The following is a 14,242-nucleotide window of genomic DNA, read 5'->3' as shown; positions in this document are numbered from 1 at the left end:
ATTCTTTTGAGTATATACCCAGAAGTGCAATTGCTGGGTCATATGGTAATTCTATTTCTAATTTTTTGAGGAACACCATACTGTTTTCTACAGCAGCCATACCATTTTACATTCCTACTTACTGTGCACAGGGGTTCCATTTTCTCCATATCAATGCCAACATTTGTTATTTTCCATTTTTCTTTGATAGTAGCTATTCTAGTGGGTGCTTGGTGGTATCTCATTGTAGTTTTGATTTGCATTTCCCTAATGATCAGTGATGTTGAGCATCTTTTCATGTGCTTGTTAGCCATTTGACTATCTTTTTTTTTGGAGAAATGTCTATTCAAGTCCTTTGGTCATTTTTCAGTTGGGTTGTTTTTTTTGTTGTTGAGTTTCAGGAGTACTCTATATGTCTGGATATGAATCCCTTATCAGATATATGATTTACAAATATTTTCTCCCATTCTGTGGATTGCCTTTTTATTCCGTTGATGGTTTTCTTATTGCACAAATTTTTTAAAATTTTCATGATGTCCAATTTATCTAATTTTTCTTTTGTTGCCTGTGCCTTTGGTGTCATATTCAAGAAATCATTGCCAAATCCAATGTCCTGCAAACTTTGCCCTGTTTTCTTCCAAGAGTTTTATAATTTTAGGTCTTACATTTAAGTCTTTAATCCACTTTGAGTTAATTTTTGTATACAGTGTTAAATAAGGGTCCAGCTTTTTTCTTTTGCATGTGGATAGCCAGTTTTCCCAGTATCATTTGCTGAAGACTGTCCTTTCTCCATTGAATGGTCTTAGCGTTTTTGTCAAAAATTATTTTACAAAAAAATATTACTCAGCCATAAAAAAGCATGAAATATTGCCTTTTGTAGCAACATTGATAGACCTAGAGAATATTATACGTAGTGAAGTCAGACAGAGAAAGACAAATACTATATGATATCACCTATATGTGGAATCTAAAAAACAATACAAATGAATCTTCATACAAAACAGAAACAGACTCACATAGAAAACAAACTTATGGTTACCAAAGGGGAGAGGGAGGGAAGAAGGGACAAATTAGGAGTATGGGATTAACAGATACAAATTACTGAACATAAAACAGATAAGCAACAAGGATTTACTATATAGCACATGGAATTATATTCAATACCTTGTAATAACCTATAATGCAATATAATCTGAAAAAAATAATTGTATCACTTTGCCGTACACCTGAAACTAACACAATATTGTCAATCAACTATCCTATACCAAAAAAAAAGAGTAAAAATATTATTTGGCCATATATGCAAGGGTTTATTTCTGGGCTCTCTATTCTATTCCATTGGTCTATTATGTCTATCTTTATGCCAGCACCACACAGCTTTGATTACTGTAGCTTTTGTAAGTTTTGAAATCAGAAAGTTCATACTTTTCTTTTTTTGACTTTCTCCACATCTTCCTTTAGTTCTTTGATCATCTTTAAGACAGTTGTTTAAAAGTCTTTGCCTAGTAGATCTGCCATCAGGTCTTTTTCAGGGGCAGATTCTGTTGATCTTTTTTTCCTTTTAACGAACCACACTTTCCTGTTTCTTTGAATATTTTGTGATATTTTTTGTTGAAAACTGGACATTTGAATCTAATAATGTGGGATCTCTGGAAATCAGATTCTCCTTCTTCCCCAAGATTTGCACTTTTTATTATTTTTATTTATTGTTGTAGGCTGTCTCTGTGCTAAGGATCAACCTGATGTGTAAACATAAGGTCTTCTCAGGTCTTTCCTGAGTCCTTGACTTCCCTTGGGCACAAGTGGTCACTGTCCTTACTCCTGCTCTGCACTTCTTTTATTCACATGTACTCCATATCATATACCATACCTTTCCCCTTTTCAAGCCCACAAGTCTCTCTTCAGGAGTATGCTTCAATCTTGTATTAGAATTCTGTTACAAAACAACATACCAACTTCCCCCAAATCAAGTTTTTCCTTGTCATCCCTAAGATAATCATACTAAAAATCAAAGCATGGGCTTTGCAATCAAAGATGACCTGAATTTGGATCCTGACTTTGCCACTTAATGGCTATGTAATTTGGGGAACTGTTTAACTCCTCTCAGCCTTTTTACTCTACATCTTGGAAACCAATCCCAATTTTGCATGGTTGTCATGAAAGTTAAATGACATAGTATACGAAGTCACTAGGATAGGGAATGGCACTTATCTGATGCACATACCCTCTCCTCCTCCAACTGGTTCCCATCAAATCCTACTGATACAACTTTTGTAGACTCTTTTAAAAAAAAGTACTCATTGCCGCCATCCTAGACTGGACCCTCGTTGCCTCTCAGCAAAGCTACTATAGCAACCACTGACCATTACTGCCTCCGGTCTATCCTACACTGTTCTTGTATTAAACTTCCTTGGCTCTGGACCTTCAATGGCTGGCTGTGGTCAAATGAATAAAACCCACACTTTTACATCTGACAAATTACATAATTTGGTCCCTGTTTACCTTTGCAGCCTTATCTTACACTATTTCCCTTCCATACCCAGGCAGCTCCTTGTTTCTCCCGAACCTTACCACATGCTTTCACTAGCTAAGATACCCTCTTATTCTGGCCTTTCTTCATTCCACCAGTTCAAGGTTTGTATTAATTTGTAGAAAAATAACTCTTCTTCATGTGATTCCATTGTTAGAAAACTCTTTCTACTCCCCTGAACATCTTAGTACTTCCTGCCACTCTTCTGGAACTCACCATTCTACTTTGAGTTTTAGTTATTTCCATACATGTCTAGTGTTTGGGGCTAGATGACAAGTTTTTCTTTAGTTCAAACATACACTTCATACTCAAATCTGTATTTTGGGTTAATCCCAAAGGCATTAAAAATACCACATTCCTGCAATGAAGAAAGGTAACAACATGTTACCAAATAAGAAGTATGCCTGGAAATCTGAAATACCTTTAGGTATTCTAAATAAATAGATGAATTAGCACTCTACCACTCTTGGGTGCTCTTGTCTCTTGGAGTTTTTAAACAGACCAAACTTATCAACATGGAAAACTCATTTGGTCTTCAATGCAAAAATATCTTTATTGGCCTCTGTTCAGAAACTAAGAAGTTAGTGAAAAGCATACACCATTAATATTTGCTTATAAGGCTGGTAGTACTTGCTGCAAAAATGGCGTACAATAAACATTTCTGCTGTCAAATAGATGTATTCTAGTGATGTACTTTCAACGTCAGAAACTTGTTACTCCAAGTAAGGTAAGATCGCCTGTGGTTATACTTCTAAGTTATACTGATTTTCTAAAGAATTCTTTTTTCCTCAGTAACTTGGAAGCCAGGCAGCCACAGCACAATTTCCTTTTCATTCTCAGGGGATTTCCTCAGCTAAGGGCACGTCTTATAAGAAACCTGTTCCAGAATCAATGTTTCAGGCCTCTTTAAACACCAAACCAGCAGTAAGAGCAGGTTTTTTGTTTGTTTGGCCTAAAATGAACTTGTAACAGAGGACTGGTTAATCTAAGTATTTCCCTAGGACTTAAAAAATGTCATATGATTTTACACTATGGACTTTGTGTTAATTGTGCAGTACTTCTTTGTAAATTGTAGTAAGATATGTATTTTCTTTTAACCATTTTAAAGTGTACAATTCAGTGGCATTCAGTACATTCACAATGTTGTACAACCATCACCAGAACACGGGTTACCCCAAAAGGACCTCCCACACCTATTAAGCAGTTACTTCCCAATCTCTACTCCCACTAGCCTTTAGTAACCACTAATCTACTGTCTCTATGGACCTTTTTTTTTTTTTTTGGTGGCACTGCGCAGCTTGTGGGATTTTAGTTTCCCAACCAGGGATTGAACCTGGGTCCTCGGTGGTGAGAGCGCAGAGTCCTAACCACTGGACCACCAAGGAATTCCCCTGTCTCTACAGATTTGTGTATTCTGAATATTTCATGTAAATATTCAGCCTTTTGTGCTTGGCTTCTTTCACTTAGCCAAGTGAAAGCACTTTCACTTTCATGTTTTCAAGGTTCACTCATGTTGTAACGCTCATCAGTACGTCATTCTTTTCTATAGCTGAATAATATTCCATTATATGGATATACCACATTTTATCATCAGTTTATCCAAACATCAGTTTGGTTGTCTCTACCTTTTGGCTATTGTGAATAGTGCTGCTATGAACATCTGTATATAGTTTTTGTTGAATGCCTGTAATTCTTTTGGGTATATACCAAGCTGCGGAATTGCTAGGTCATATAATACATGTAATACTTCTTTACATTGCTAAATTCAAATACTGAGTAGTACTTTTAAGAAAAAGGTGAAGGTTCCAGGAAATTATGTAACATAGACTAGGTGATTAACCAACCAGAAAGTGGTAGTAGCTCTAGCTCTTTAGTGTTTCTGACACTTTATAGAGAGTGGGAAGGATACAGATAAGTTAGTGATCCTCAAATAATGTGCTCAAAAATTACCTGAGAAACCTTTTTAAAAATGCAGATGGCTGAGTTTCAAGGCCAAAGACTCTAATTCAGTAGGTCTGGAGCGTAGGGATTTGTACTTTAGACATCCTAGGTGATTCTGATGGAGATGGGTCTTCCCACTGCACTTTGACAAACCCTTGTAGCTGACGGCTCTTAACTGAAATCAAATTAGGCAGAAGGGATTAAAGGAATAAAATGAAGCTTTCCAACTGTCAGCCTAACCTTTTATAGAAACCCTGAAACTGTGATGACAAATAATGTAATGGTACAATATATTTGCTAGGGGGAAAGCTCAGTCTTTCTATAGTAGCACCCCTTTCTTCATTTTAATAGGCAAAATTTGACCAATAAGCAACATGTAGTATTAGAAACAGAATACTATTGAACCAATTGTCATTCCCAAGGCTCCTATTATAAACATTTGTTGGTATCAAAGATGAGCAATGCTTTAGCAACTTTTGGCTTTAAATTTAAATTCAGTTTACTTTTTGATATTTGGTTTTTAATGAGAGCCTTGTTTAAGCAAGAAACTAGCTGCTAGTTAGATTGAGTTTCTTCTTAGAAGACAGATAAGATTCACTATAGACACACAACTGCTTAACGTGAGACCTACTGAAAAGTAAAAATCACCTCCCTAATCCCAACACCCATTTAATAAGGCTTCAATTCCTAAAAACCCGACATGATTTATTTTTAGATCCAGCTGTGTTAAGACCAGCCAGGTTAGTCCTGGAAGGTGATCCTGCTTCCAAGTATTGTAATTCACGTTATTAGCCCTTAAAAACACAAAACCATCTTGAGTAATTAATATCTTGATTTAATTAATCATATTTCATAGAAGCTCAAAGCACTCAAACATTTCCCCTTTACACGAATAAACAAAAGCCCTATAATTTACAATGTTCAGAACACTATATAAAAGAATTCCCATAAAAATTACATTAGGATCTTTTCCATCACCAGGGCAACTGCAGTAGTTTCCTCTGACTTGTACAGCCTCTGCCTGAATACATGTTCTTCTTTGTGATGATCTAAATTTAAATTAGGTAAGTACAAATCACAGCAAAAATTAAAGTTTTCATCTTTAATGACTTTGGAAATAACGTACATTTTCATGACACCAATGCTACAGTTTTTGGAGTCACAGTAAGATACACAGAATTACATCTGTAATTAACATGAATGCCAACATTTCAAGCAGTAATTTCTGTTACATGGCAAACAAAATCAAGAAAGCAACCATCAAACAAAAGAGACCCATAGCTTCAGACAAGGCAAATCCCAGGATAGCATATGAGAACAGCTGCTGTTTCAGCGAAGGGTTTCTAAAAGAGACAACACATATCATTGTTACTTTGAAATATTATTTGAATTTTAACATGGTTGGTAAATGTTAAAAAACCAGATTACTAGCGTGAGGATCTTTGTAAATTGGAAAGTACTGGAACAGTGTTTTGCCTAGTTCTCTTTTGGTTCTGCCTTTGACATTCCTTTCTCCTCATTCCTAATCATATGGGGAAAGGGAGGCACTGTCTCTCTATATCAATATAAGTGGTTAGTCTTCATCCATTTTGAGGGATTCTGACATTCTTCTTATCCCCGTGAAAGTATGTTCTATACTTTTTAAGATTTGTTAGTTTAAAAATAAGGTCTTAAGTAATAAAACGGAAGCTGATATTTTTAAAGCATGAGCTCTCTTAATTATATTCCCACTACAACTTAAAAATTAAAGAGTGCAGACTCTGAAGTCAAAGTGAGTTATAATTTATTTTCTGACACTGGCTTTGACTTTGGGCAAGCCGTATAACCTCTGTGTCTCTAGTCCTTCACAGGTAAACCAGTGTTTCTCCAAGGCGTGTTGGGAGCAGTGAGATAACTGCATGCAAAGACCTCAAAGTATAATGCAAGACACAGACAGGCACTTAATACAAAGTAGCTATGATGATTTCACTAGTTTCCTAAGTTTCCAATTATTTCAAGCATGTTTTTAAACTAGTTTATTTGGCAACAGGAATTACCTGGCGTAACCAATGATGAGGCTGCCGAAGACTGTGCCAATACCAGCACCAGAACCAGCCACTCCTACTGTTGCAGCACCTGCACCTATAAATTTGGCCGCAGTATCAATGTCTCTGCTGACTGCACTGGTCTGGAACTCCCTTTGGATTAACTGAGACACACCATTCTGGGCCCCATTAAATACCGTAGAGCTCTAGAGAACAGGAAATAAAGGCAAAGGTCAAATTAGCAATCACAGTTATCTATTTTAATTACCGTACTGTCAAAATGATAACCACTTCTCTATTTTTGTAGCTGAGTTTGAATAGGTGGTGTGGCACAACAGAAAAATCTGGGGCTTAGAATAATTCCCATCTTGCAGAATAGGAACAGCAATATCACACTGCATAAAGTTTTTGAAAATTAAGAAACGGTGTACGTGCATATGCTTTTAATTTTGAATTAATTAATTTATTTTTGGCTGCATTGGGTCTTCATTGCTGCACATGGGCTTTCTCTAGTTGTGGCGAGCAGGGGCTACCCTTCGTTGCAGTGAGCAGGCTTCTCATTGCAGTGGCTTCTCTTGTTGCAGAGCACGGGCTCTAGGTGTGCAGGCTTCAGTAGTTGTGGCATGTGGGCTCAGTAGTTATGGCTTGCAGGCTCTAGAGCACAGGCTCAGTAGTTGTGGTGTACGGGCTAAGTTGCTCCACGGCATGTGGGATCTTCCTGGACCACGGCTCGAACCCATATCCCCTGCATTGGCAGGCAGATTCTTAACCACTGCGCCACCAGGGAAGCCCTGCATATGCTTTTTAATAGAGTAGGCTGTTCAGTAACTGTTGCTATCATAATCTTAAATACAGGCAACTCAAAACCATATACTTAAGTATATATACTGACTATATTTCTTAGCCAATTCAGATGGATAAGTTTTGGATACAGAAGTTTCTTTCATTGGCTCATTCTCTGCAAATTTTTTGGATGAAAGGGTGGAAAGGACCCTCTCAGACCACTCATTAATGAGGTTTTTCCCCTTCACTTTAATCGAAACCATAAGGCTTATTTGGTAGTGTTACTTAATTTCTATTATTACTACATTTACCTCTCCAGTCCTAGCCTCTGGTCGAGATAACACTGATGCAGAAATTGGTCTGTATGCAACTCTGGATCCAGCTCGGATCTGTTAATGAAAAAAGATTCCATGTATTAAGTAAAAATACAGATAAAACTTCAATGACCCTTCTTGCACCATGAATTCTAAAAAGGCAAACTGCAAAAATGAGTAAGAAAAATTATGACTTTCCTCTATTGATTCTTATCTTGTCTGTTTGGTCATTTTTCAAGGTACAAAGCAATTTTAATAAAATTGTTAATGCAATTTTAAAGCTTGCTTCATAATGTATTTGTGATATCCTGAACAAAACTTCTAAGAACAATTAGTTAAAAAGAATAAGTATTGCTTTTAAAATTTCAATTATTGTAGCGCCACAATTCAGATCAGAAAACCAGCAATAAACACCCCACATTCTTTGGTTAAGTTTAAGTGGATCAACAAGTAGGTACAACAGCACTATAAACAGCGTGTCATTTTAAATAGCCCATTAGTTAACATGAGCTCCCGCTATTTCTAGGATATTCTTATATGTCCATTAATCATAGAATTAAAAAGCAGCTTAAGCAATTCCACATCAGTGGAAGAACAATCGTTGAAATACTCTGACCATAAGGACACGTTCCAGTCCACCTTCTCCGCCCTTGAGTGTCCACTAAATTAAGGTCACAGAAAACCCCTTCAGAACCAAGACCTGATTCTCTAAGACAAACCCCCGAGATCTTCACGTCATCAAAAGTGTCCAAAATGGTTTTGGAAATAACATCCCAGAAGCAGGAGGAGAGATTTTCGGGTCCTGCACCAGCCGCCTCCGCCCACACAGGGTGAGGAAAGTCCCTCCCTCTGCAGCAGCGAGACTGACCTACAGATCAGCAAGTGAGAGTGCAGCCGCAACGCTAGGCCTCAGGGGCCCCCTCCACCCTCCACTGCACCCCAACCCTTGCGAGGCCGCGATCCAACAGGGTGTCGGAGGAGGTGGGGTGGGGGGCCGCTCCGGAACGAGGGGCAAGGAGGGTTTGACCTACACCGAGCTGGGCCTGACAGCTAGGCCTCGGCGGCTCTCCACCCCGCGAGTGGAAGGGAGGAGCGGAATGAGAAGCCCCAGGAAGAGGAGGAAAGGGAGAAAAGGACACAGAGGTTATGGGGCTAGGGAGAGCTGTCCCGAGAGGGCGGTGTGTCCTGCCCCGAGGTGACCCGTTCAACAACGTGGACGCCCGGGCCAAGTGGTCGGGGCCTCGAGCCCCCGGCCCAGCCTGGGCTACGCACCAGAGCTGGGGTGCAGGCGAGCTTGGCGCAGGCGAACATCTTGCACTCTTCGGGGCGGCGCGGCTGGAGGACTTGGGTGACAAGCGGCTAGGGCTCCTCTCCCGCTTCCTCTCTGCGGAGGCAAAGAGGCTTAAGGTCAAGTGCCCTCCGAGGGCCCGTCCTTCCACCCAGGTCCAGCGGGCTCCCGTGCACGCAGTCAGCTCGGGTCCCGTGCCAAGCGAGGCGACAGCAGAATGAATGGGTCCCTCCTGGGCGCGGCTCCACCTCGGCCAGGTCCGGCTCCCGCACCCTCCGCTTACCTTCCCAGGAGGTGGCAGCGGCCGAATCAGCAGAGGTCGAAGGAATGGGGCTGGGTGCGCAGGCGCGGTCCGGCTCTTATCCGCGCCGCGGCACCCGGATGCAGAAGGCGGGGAATCGGGTACAGCTGGGAAGACGCTCAAGGTCACTGTGTAACAACTTTATTGGTAACCAGTCGGGAAAGGCAGCGACAACCGCCCGGAGACGGACTGAGGAGCAGAGGGTGGCGGAGAGACAAAAAGAAGAAATAAAGACCAGCCCAGGCAGAGAGAACCGAACAAGTTGTTTCGCCTTTGATCTAGGCTGGTCGGAGGATAGTGGGACTTTGTCTTTCAGTTGATGAGATTTGGCCTTTTATCAGTTTCTAGGTCCCTTTCATAGAGGAGCTCCCTTCCTGGTCATTCTCCTCTGTGAAATGGGACTCAGTGTGGGGAAACGGTTCATTCTCTGCTTGGCAGAAGCAGTTAGGGTTCCCAGCAAAGTGAAAATACATTTCTTTAAAGGAATCTGGAAAAGGTTCCAGAGTCTGGAATAATCTTTTGGGTGAAAGTGGGCCTGACCTACTGGGACAAAGGAATAAGCAAATGAATAGATCTAAGAGCTTAGTGACTTGGGCACAAAATTGCCTCTTGGTAAAGTGAGGCAGGTCGGTTTTTCAATCCCAGACCCATGGTTGGGAGAATTAAGGGATTGTAAATGTTTTTTCATGTAGGGCCAGGGACTAAAGAAAGTCTGAGTTTTTTCAAAACTGACCCAACTTTAACACTTGTTTTTGGTAACTTTGGACTTCAGATGAATACAGAAATGTCTCAGAAAAATGGCTCTTTCTGGACTTCTGTTGAGTCCTTGAATTCTGTAAATCTGACTTAATAGTTCTAACAAGTGGCTATCAGAGGTGATACAAGTCAACATAAAAGAATAAATATCTAGTGTGCCCAGATGATGGGATGGCTGGGGACTGAAATCCTACCCACTTGGTCTAGAGCCCTGGTACAACATGGACCCAGAGGATCACTTCTTCTTCTAGTTGGCACAAAGGTGCAGTATCATCTAGCAGTAATCCTGGGGAGAAGCCCTCAGAACTAAAATTTGAAGAGTGAATAAGACTTTGTCACTGATCTAACTTCACAGACAAATGCTTCAAAATCACACACGAGCTAATCATTTTAGTTTCAATCTCTTTTTTAAAATTAATTAATTTTTATTTTTGGCTGTGTCAGGTCTTAGTTGCAGCACGCGGGATCTTCGTTGCAGCACGCAGGCTTCTCTCCAGTTGCAGCGCGCTGGCTCTCTAGTTGAGGCATGTGGGCTTAGTTGCCCTGTGGCATGTGGGATCTTCCCGGACCAGGGATTAAACCCATATCCCCTGCATTGGAAGGCGGATTCTTAACCACTGGACCACCAGGGAAGTCCCCAGTTTCAATCTTTAGCCCATAAAATAGAGATAATGCATACGTGCAGTTCAAAGAGAAATTATTAGTATATTTTCTCAAGTACTCAGTTCTTGCCTGAAGTATGTGGTAAGATGTCCTGTGATGCTTAAAGTAGAATAAACAATAATGCTCTGTATTAGTCAGAGTTCTCCAGAGAAACAGAACCAGCTGGAAGAAAAACTGACCTCCCTCAGTAGGATCCTACAGGTTCTGCTTCTGTGGAGAACCCTGAGTAGTACAGAGCACTATTGTTTATATATAGAGAGAGAGACAGACAGACTGACACGATAACCATGAGGAATGGGCTTATGTGGTTATAGAAGCTGAGAAGTCCCATGAGCTGATGTTCCAAGCTGGAGACTCAGGAAAGCTGGTGGTATAATTCAATTGGAATCTGAAGGCCTGAGAACCAAGGAGGCCAATGATATAAATCCCAGTCTGAGAAGATAAGATGGAATGTCCCATACCAAAGCCAGACAAAGATGTCACAAAAAAAGAAAACTTACAGGCCAATATCACTGATGAACATAGATGCAAAAATCCTCAACAAAATACTAGCAAACAGAATCCAAGAGCACCTTAAAAGGATCATACACCATGATCAAGTGGGGTTTATCCCAGGAATGCAAGGATTCTTCAATATATGCAAGTCAATCAATGTGATACACCATATTAACAAATTGAAGAATAAAAACCATATGATCATCTCAATAGATGCAGAAATAGCTTTCGACAAAATTCAACACCAATTTATGATAAAAACTCTCCAGAAAGTGGGCATAGAGGGAACCTACCTCAACATAATAAAGGCAATATACGACAAACCCACAGCAAACATCATCCTCAATGGTGAAAAACTGAAAGCATTTCCTCTAAGATCAGGAACAAGACAAGGATGTCCACTCTCACCACTATTATTCAACATAGTTTTGGAAGTCCTAGCCACAGCAATCAGAGAAGAAAAAGAAATAAAAGGAATACAAATTGGAAAAGAAGAAGTAAAGCTGTCACTGTTTGCAGATGACATGATACTATACGTAGAGAATCCTAAAGTTGCTACCAGAAAACTACTAGAGCTAGTCAATGAATTTGGTAAAGTAGCAGGATACAAAATTAATGCACAGAAATCTCTTGCATTCCTATACACTAATGATGAAAAATCTGAAAGAGAAATTAAGGAAACATTCCCATTTACCACTGCAACAAAAAGAATAAAATATCTAGGAATAAACCTAGATAAGGAGACAAAAGGACCTATATGCAGAAAACTGTAAGACACTGATGAAAGAAATTAAAGATGACACAAACAGATGGAGAGATACACCATGTTCTTGGATTGGAAGAATCAACATTGTGAAAATGACTATACTACCCAAAGCAATCTACAGATTCAATGCAATCCCTATCAAACTACCAATGGCATTTTTCACAGAACTAGAACAAAAAATTTCACAATTTGTATGGAAACACAAAAGACCATGAATAGCCAAAGCAATCTTGAGAAAGAAAAACAAAGCTGGAGGAATCAGGCTCCCAGACTTCAGACTATATTACAAAGCTACAGTAATCAAGACAGTATGGTACTGGCACAAAAACAGAAATATAGATCAATGGCACAGGATAGAAAGCCTAGAGATAAACCATAGGAACTATAGGAATAGCTACTACCTTTGGCTGAGTAAGAGTGAATAGTAATGAAAAACTTAGAAATTTAGAGGAGAGGACATGGCTGTCACAGGAACTTGAAGTTCACTTGTGGTGAAGAAACTTGCTGAAGGCACGGGCCACAAGTGAACCATGAGGATTGCCGAGGTGAACACAACCAGGCCTCTGCTGCAAGCCAACCCACCTGAAGAAGAAAGGAAAGTCCTTCCTCCTCTTCTGGCCTCACAGTGTCTTTCCAGTGCCCTCTATTGGCCAAGCCTAACATTTTGCCAGTTGTCATAGCAGAAATGCCTATTGGGTCCAGTTGTAGAACAGAAACAAGGCATAGAAAGATGGATTTCTAGTGGAGAAGTCATAAATTACTAACTAGCACAGATGGTAAGATTCTCAAGGGCAGGGATTAGGTCTAATTTGTATTTATGTCTTCCACAGCACCTAATGTAGAGTATTAAACATAGTAGTCACTCAGTAAAGTTTGCTCAGTAATAAATAGGGTACTTAGTATATTCGAAGTAATTTGCAGAAACTTTATTATTCTTCTCTTTTAACTAAAATTTTAGGCTGTTGGGAAAAATTGGAATGACCTCTAGAATTTCTTTTTCTTGCTCATACTGCAAAATTCAAACTTACAGAACTTGAGGAACATATTTTTGCTTTGTGGCATGAATTTGTTCAAACAAACATTTTTTCTGTGCCTAAGAAGGATTCTGTGTGTATATTCTCATGTGCCTAAAGAATTCATTAAAAAACAAAACAGTAAAGCCCTTTATTGACCTGTTCTATGATACAATAGAATATTGGCAGGAATGGGACATCAGCTGAAGCATAATAGGCCCTGGGCTGGGTTGTGAGGTAGGCAAGGTCTGTCTGTGGTCAAACTTTCACTTCTTTTCTCAATGCCTTTGGTCCATCCTTCGGCAACTTACTCTCTCTGCCGGCACCTCGTACCTTCTTGGTGTCTCCTGGCTATGTTAGGCTCTCCATGGTGGCACCTACTGAAGCCATCTCTTTCCAGGCAGTGTCCAGCTTCTGAACTCTTATCCATGTAAAATCTAACTTATTGCTTGCTTCAGCAGTGCATATATGAAAATTATAATGATACAGAGAAGACTAACATGGCACCTGTGCATGGATGACACTCAAATTTATCACGTATTCCATGTTTTAATAATTTGCTACCATTTCCCTCACAGGTGGGGAGGGATGTGAATGCATCTAAGAAAGGGAGAGAATTACAAATGCATTTCCTGTGTTTAAAAAATAGAAGGTTTATCGATGGTTACCTATGGTGGAAGGAATAGATTAGAGAGAACAAGAATAGAAGCTAAACCTCTTTGAATATGCTTTGCTTTCTGGATTTGAATTTGGAACCATGCAAACCATTTATAGAAGTAAAAAAAATTTAAATCCCTACAAATTGAAAGTAAATGAAACAACTGAATTTAACTGTATCTAGTCGGTAACATAACCACACATTTACTTTTGGTAAGTAAAAAGAGTCTACAAATGGATAAAAAGACAAGCAACTCCTAGATCATCTGCTTTATGCACGCCAGCCTCTTTGTTATTCCTGCAACATGCCAACCATATTCCCCTGACAGAACTGCACTTTTCATTCCTTTAGTTTGGAACACCTTATGTTTATGGTTTAACCTCCACTTCATTCAAGTCTTTGCTCAAGTCACTTCTTAAGAGAGACCTTCCTGGATCCCTTACCTAACCTTATATTTCTCCATAGCAGTTATTGCTACCTGGCATTATTTACTGCTTGTTTGTTTGTAGCTCACATTAGACTCTAAGTCTATGAGGACAGGGACTTTGTTTCGTTTATTGCTGTATCCACATAGCCTAGAACTTGCTTGGCCCACTAATAGGTACTCAGTACATTTTTGAGCAATGAGGTTGGAAGGAACTATTAAATTTTCTTCACATACCTCTGTATTATTTGATATGTTACCATAAGCATTACTTTAAAATGTAAAAAACCAATATGTTAGGAAAGTT

The 14,242-nt window shown here is 39.7% G+C and overlaps 1 protein-coding gene and 1 non-coding gene across 2 annotated transcripts; one reads left to right on the top strand and one right to left on the bottom strand.

The window, feature by feature from the left end:
* Positions 1-5,264: 5,264 nt before the first annotated feature.
* Positions 5,265-9,253, bottom strand: ATP5MC3 (ATP synthase membrane subunit c locus 3). Its single transcript, XM_060152613.1, has 5 exons — positions 9,143-9,253; positions 8,844-8,955; positions 7,569-7,646; positions 6,487-6,680; positions 5,265-5,793 (listed from the first exon to the last, which is right to left on the bottom strand). Exons 2-5 carry the CDS (start codon positions 8,880-8,882, stop codon positions 5,679-5,681), a joined length of 426 nt encoding a protein of 141 aa, XP_060008596.1. The 5' UTR covers positions 8,883-8,955; positions 9,143-9,253; the 3' UTR covers positions 5,265-5,678.
* Positions 9,254-13,300: 4,047 nt separating this feature from the next.
* Positions 13,301-13,405, top strand: LOC132522561 (U6 spliceosomal RNA). Its single transcript, XR_009541297.1, has one exon. It is a non-coding gene; the product is annotated as a U6 spliceosomal RNA (small nuclear RNA).
* The last annotated feature ends 837 nt before the right edge of the window (positions 13,406-14,242 follow it).

This window comes from Lagenorhynchus albirostris, chromosome 6 (assembly GCF_949774975.1).
Source record: "Lagenorhynchus albirostris chromosome 6, mLagAlb1.1, whole genome shotgun sequence".
NCBI lineage: Eukaryota > Metazoa > Chordata > Mammalia > Artiodactyla > Delphinidae > Lagenorhynchus > Lagenorhynchus albirostris.
This window is presented reverse-complemented; position numbering and strand designations above follow the sequence as displayed.

Bases quoted from the DNA above. Each gene is read 5' to 3' on its own strand.
- ATP5MC3 (XM_060152613.1), bottom strand. From the start codon at position 8,882: ATGTTCGCCTGCGCCAAGCTCGCCTGCACCCCAGCTCTG. The intron at 6,681-7,568 runs GTAAATGTAGTA...CCTGTTCTCTAG, and splicing joins CAGAGGCTAGGACTGGAGAG to AGCTCTACGGTATTTAATGG. The intron at 5,794-6,486 runs GTAATTCCTGTT...TGTCTCTTTTAG, and splicing joins CTCATCATTGGTTACGCCAG to AAACCCTTCGCTGAAACAGC.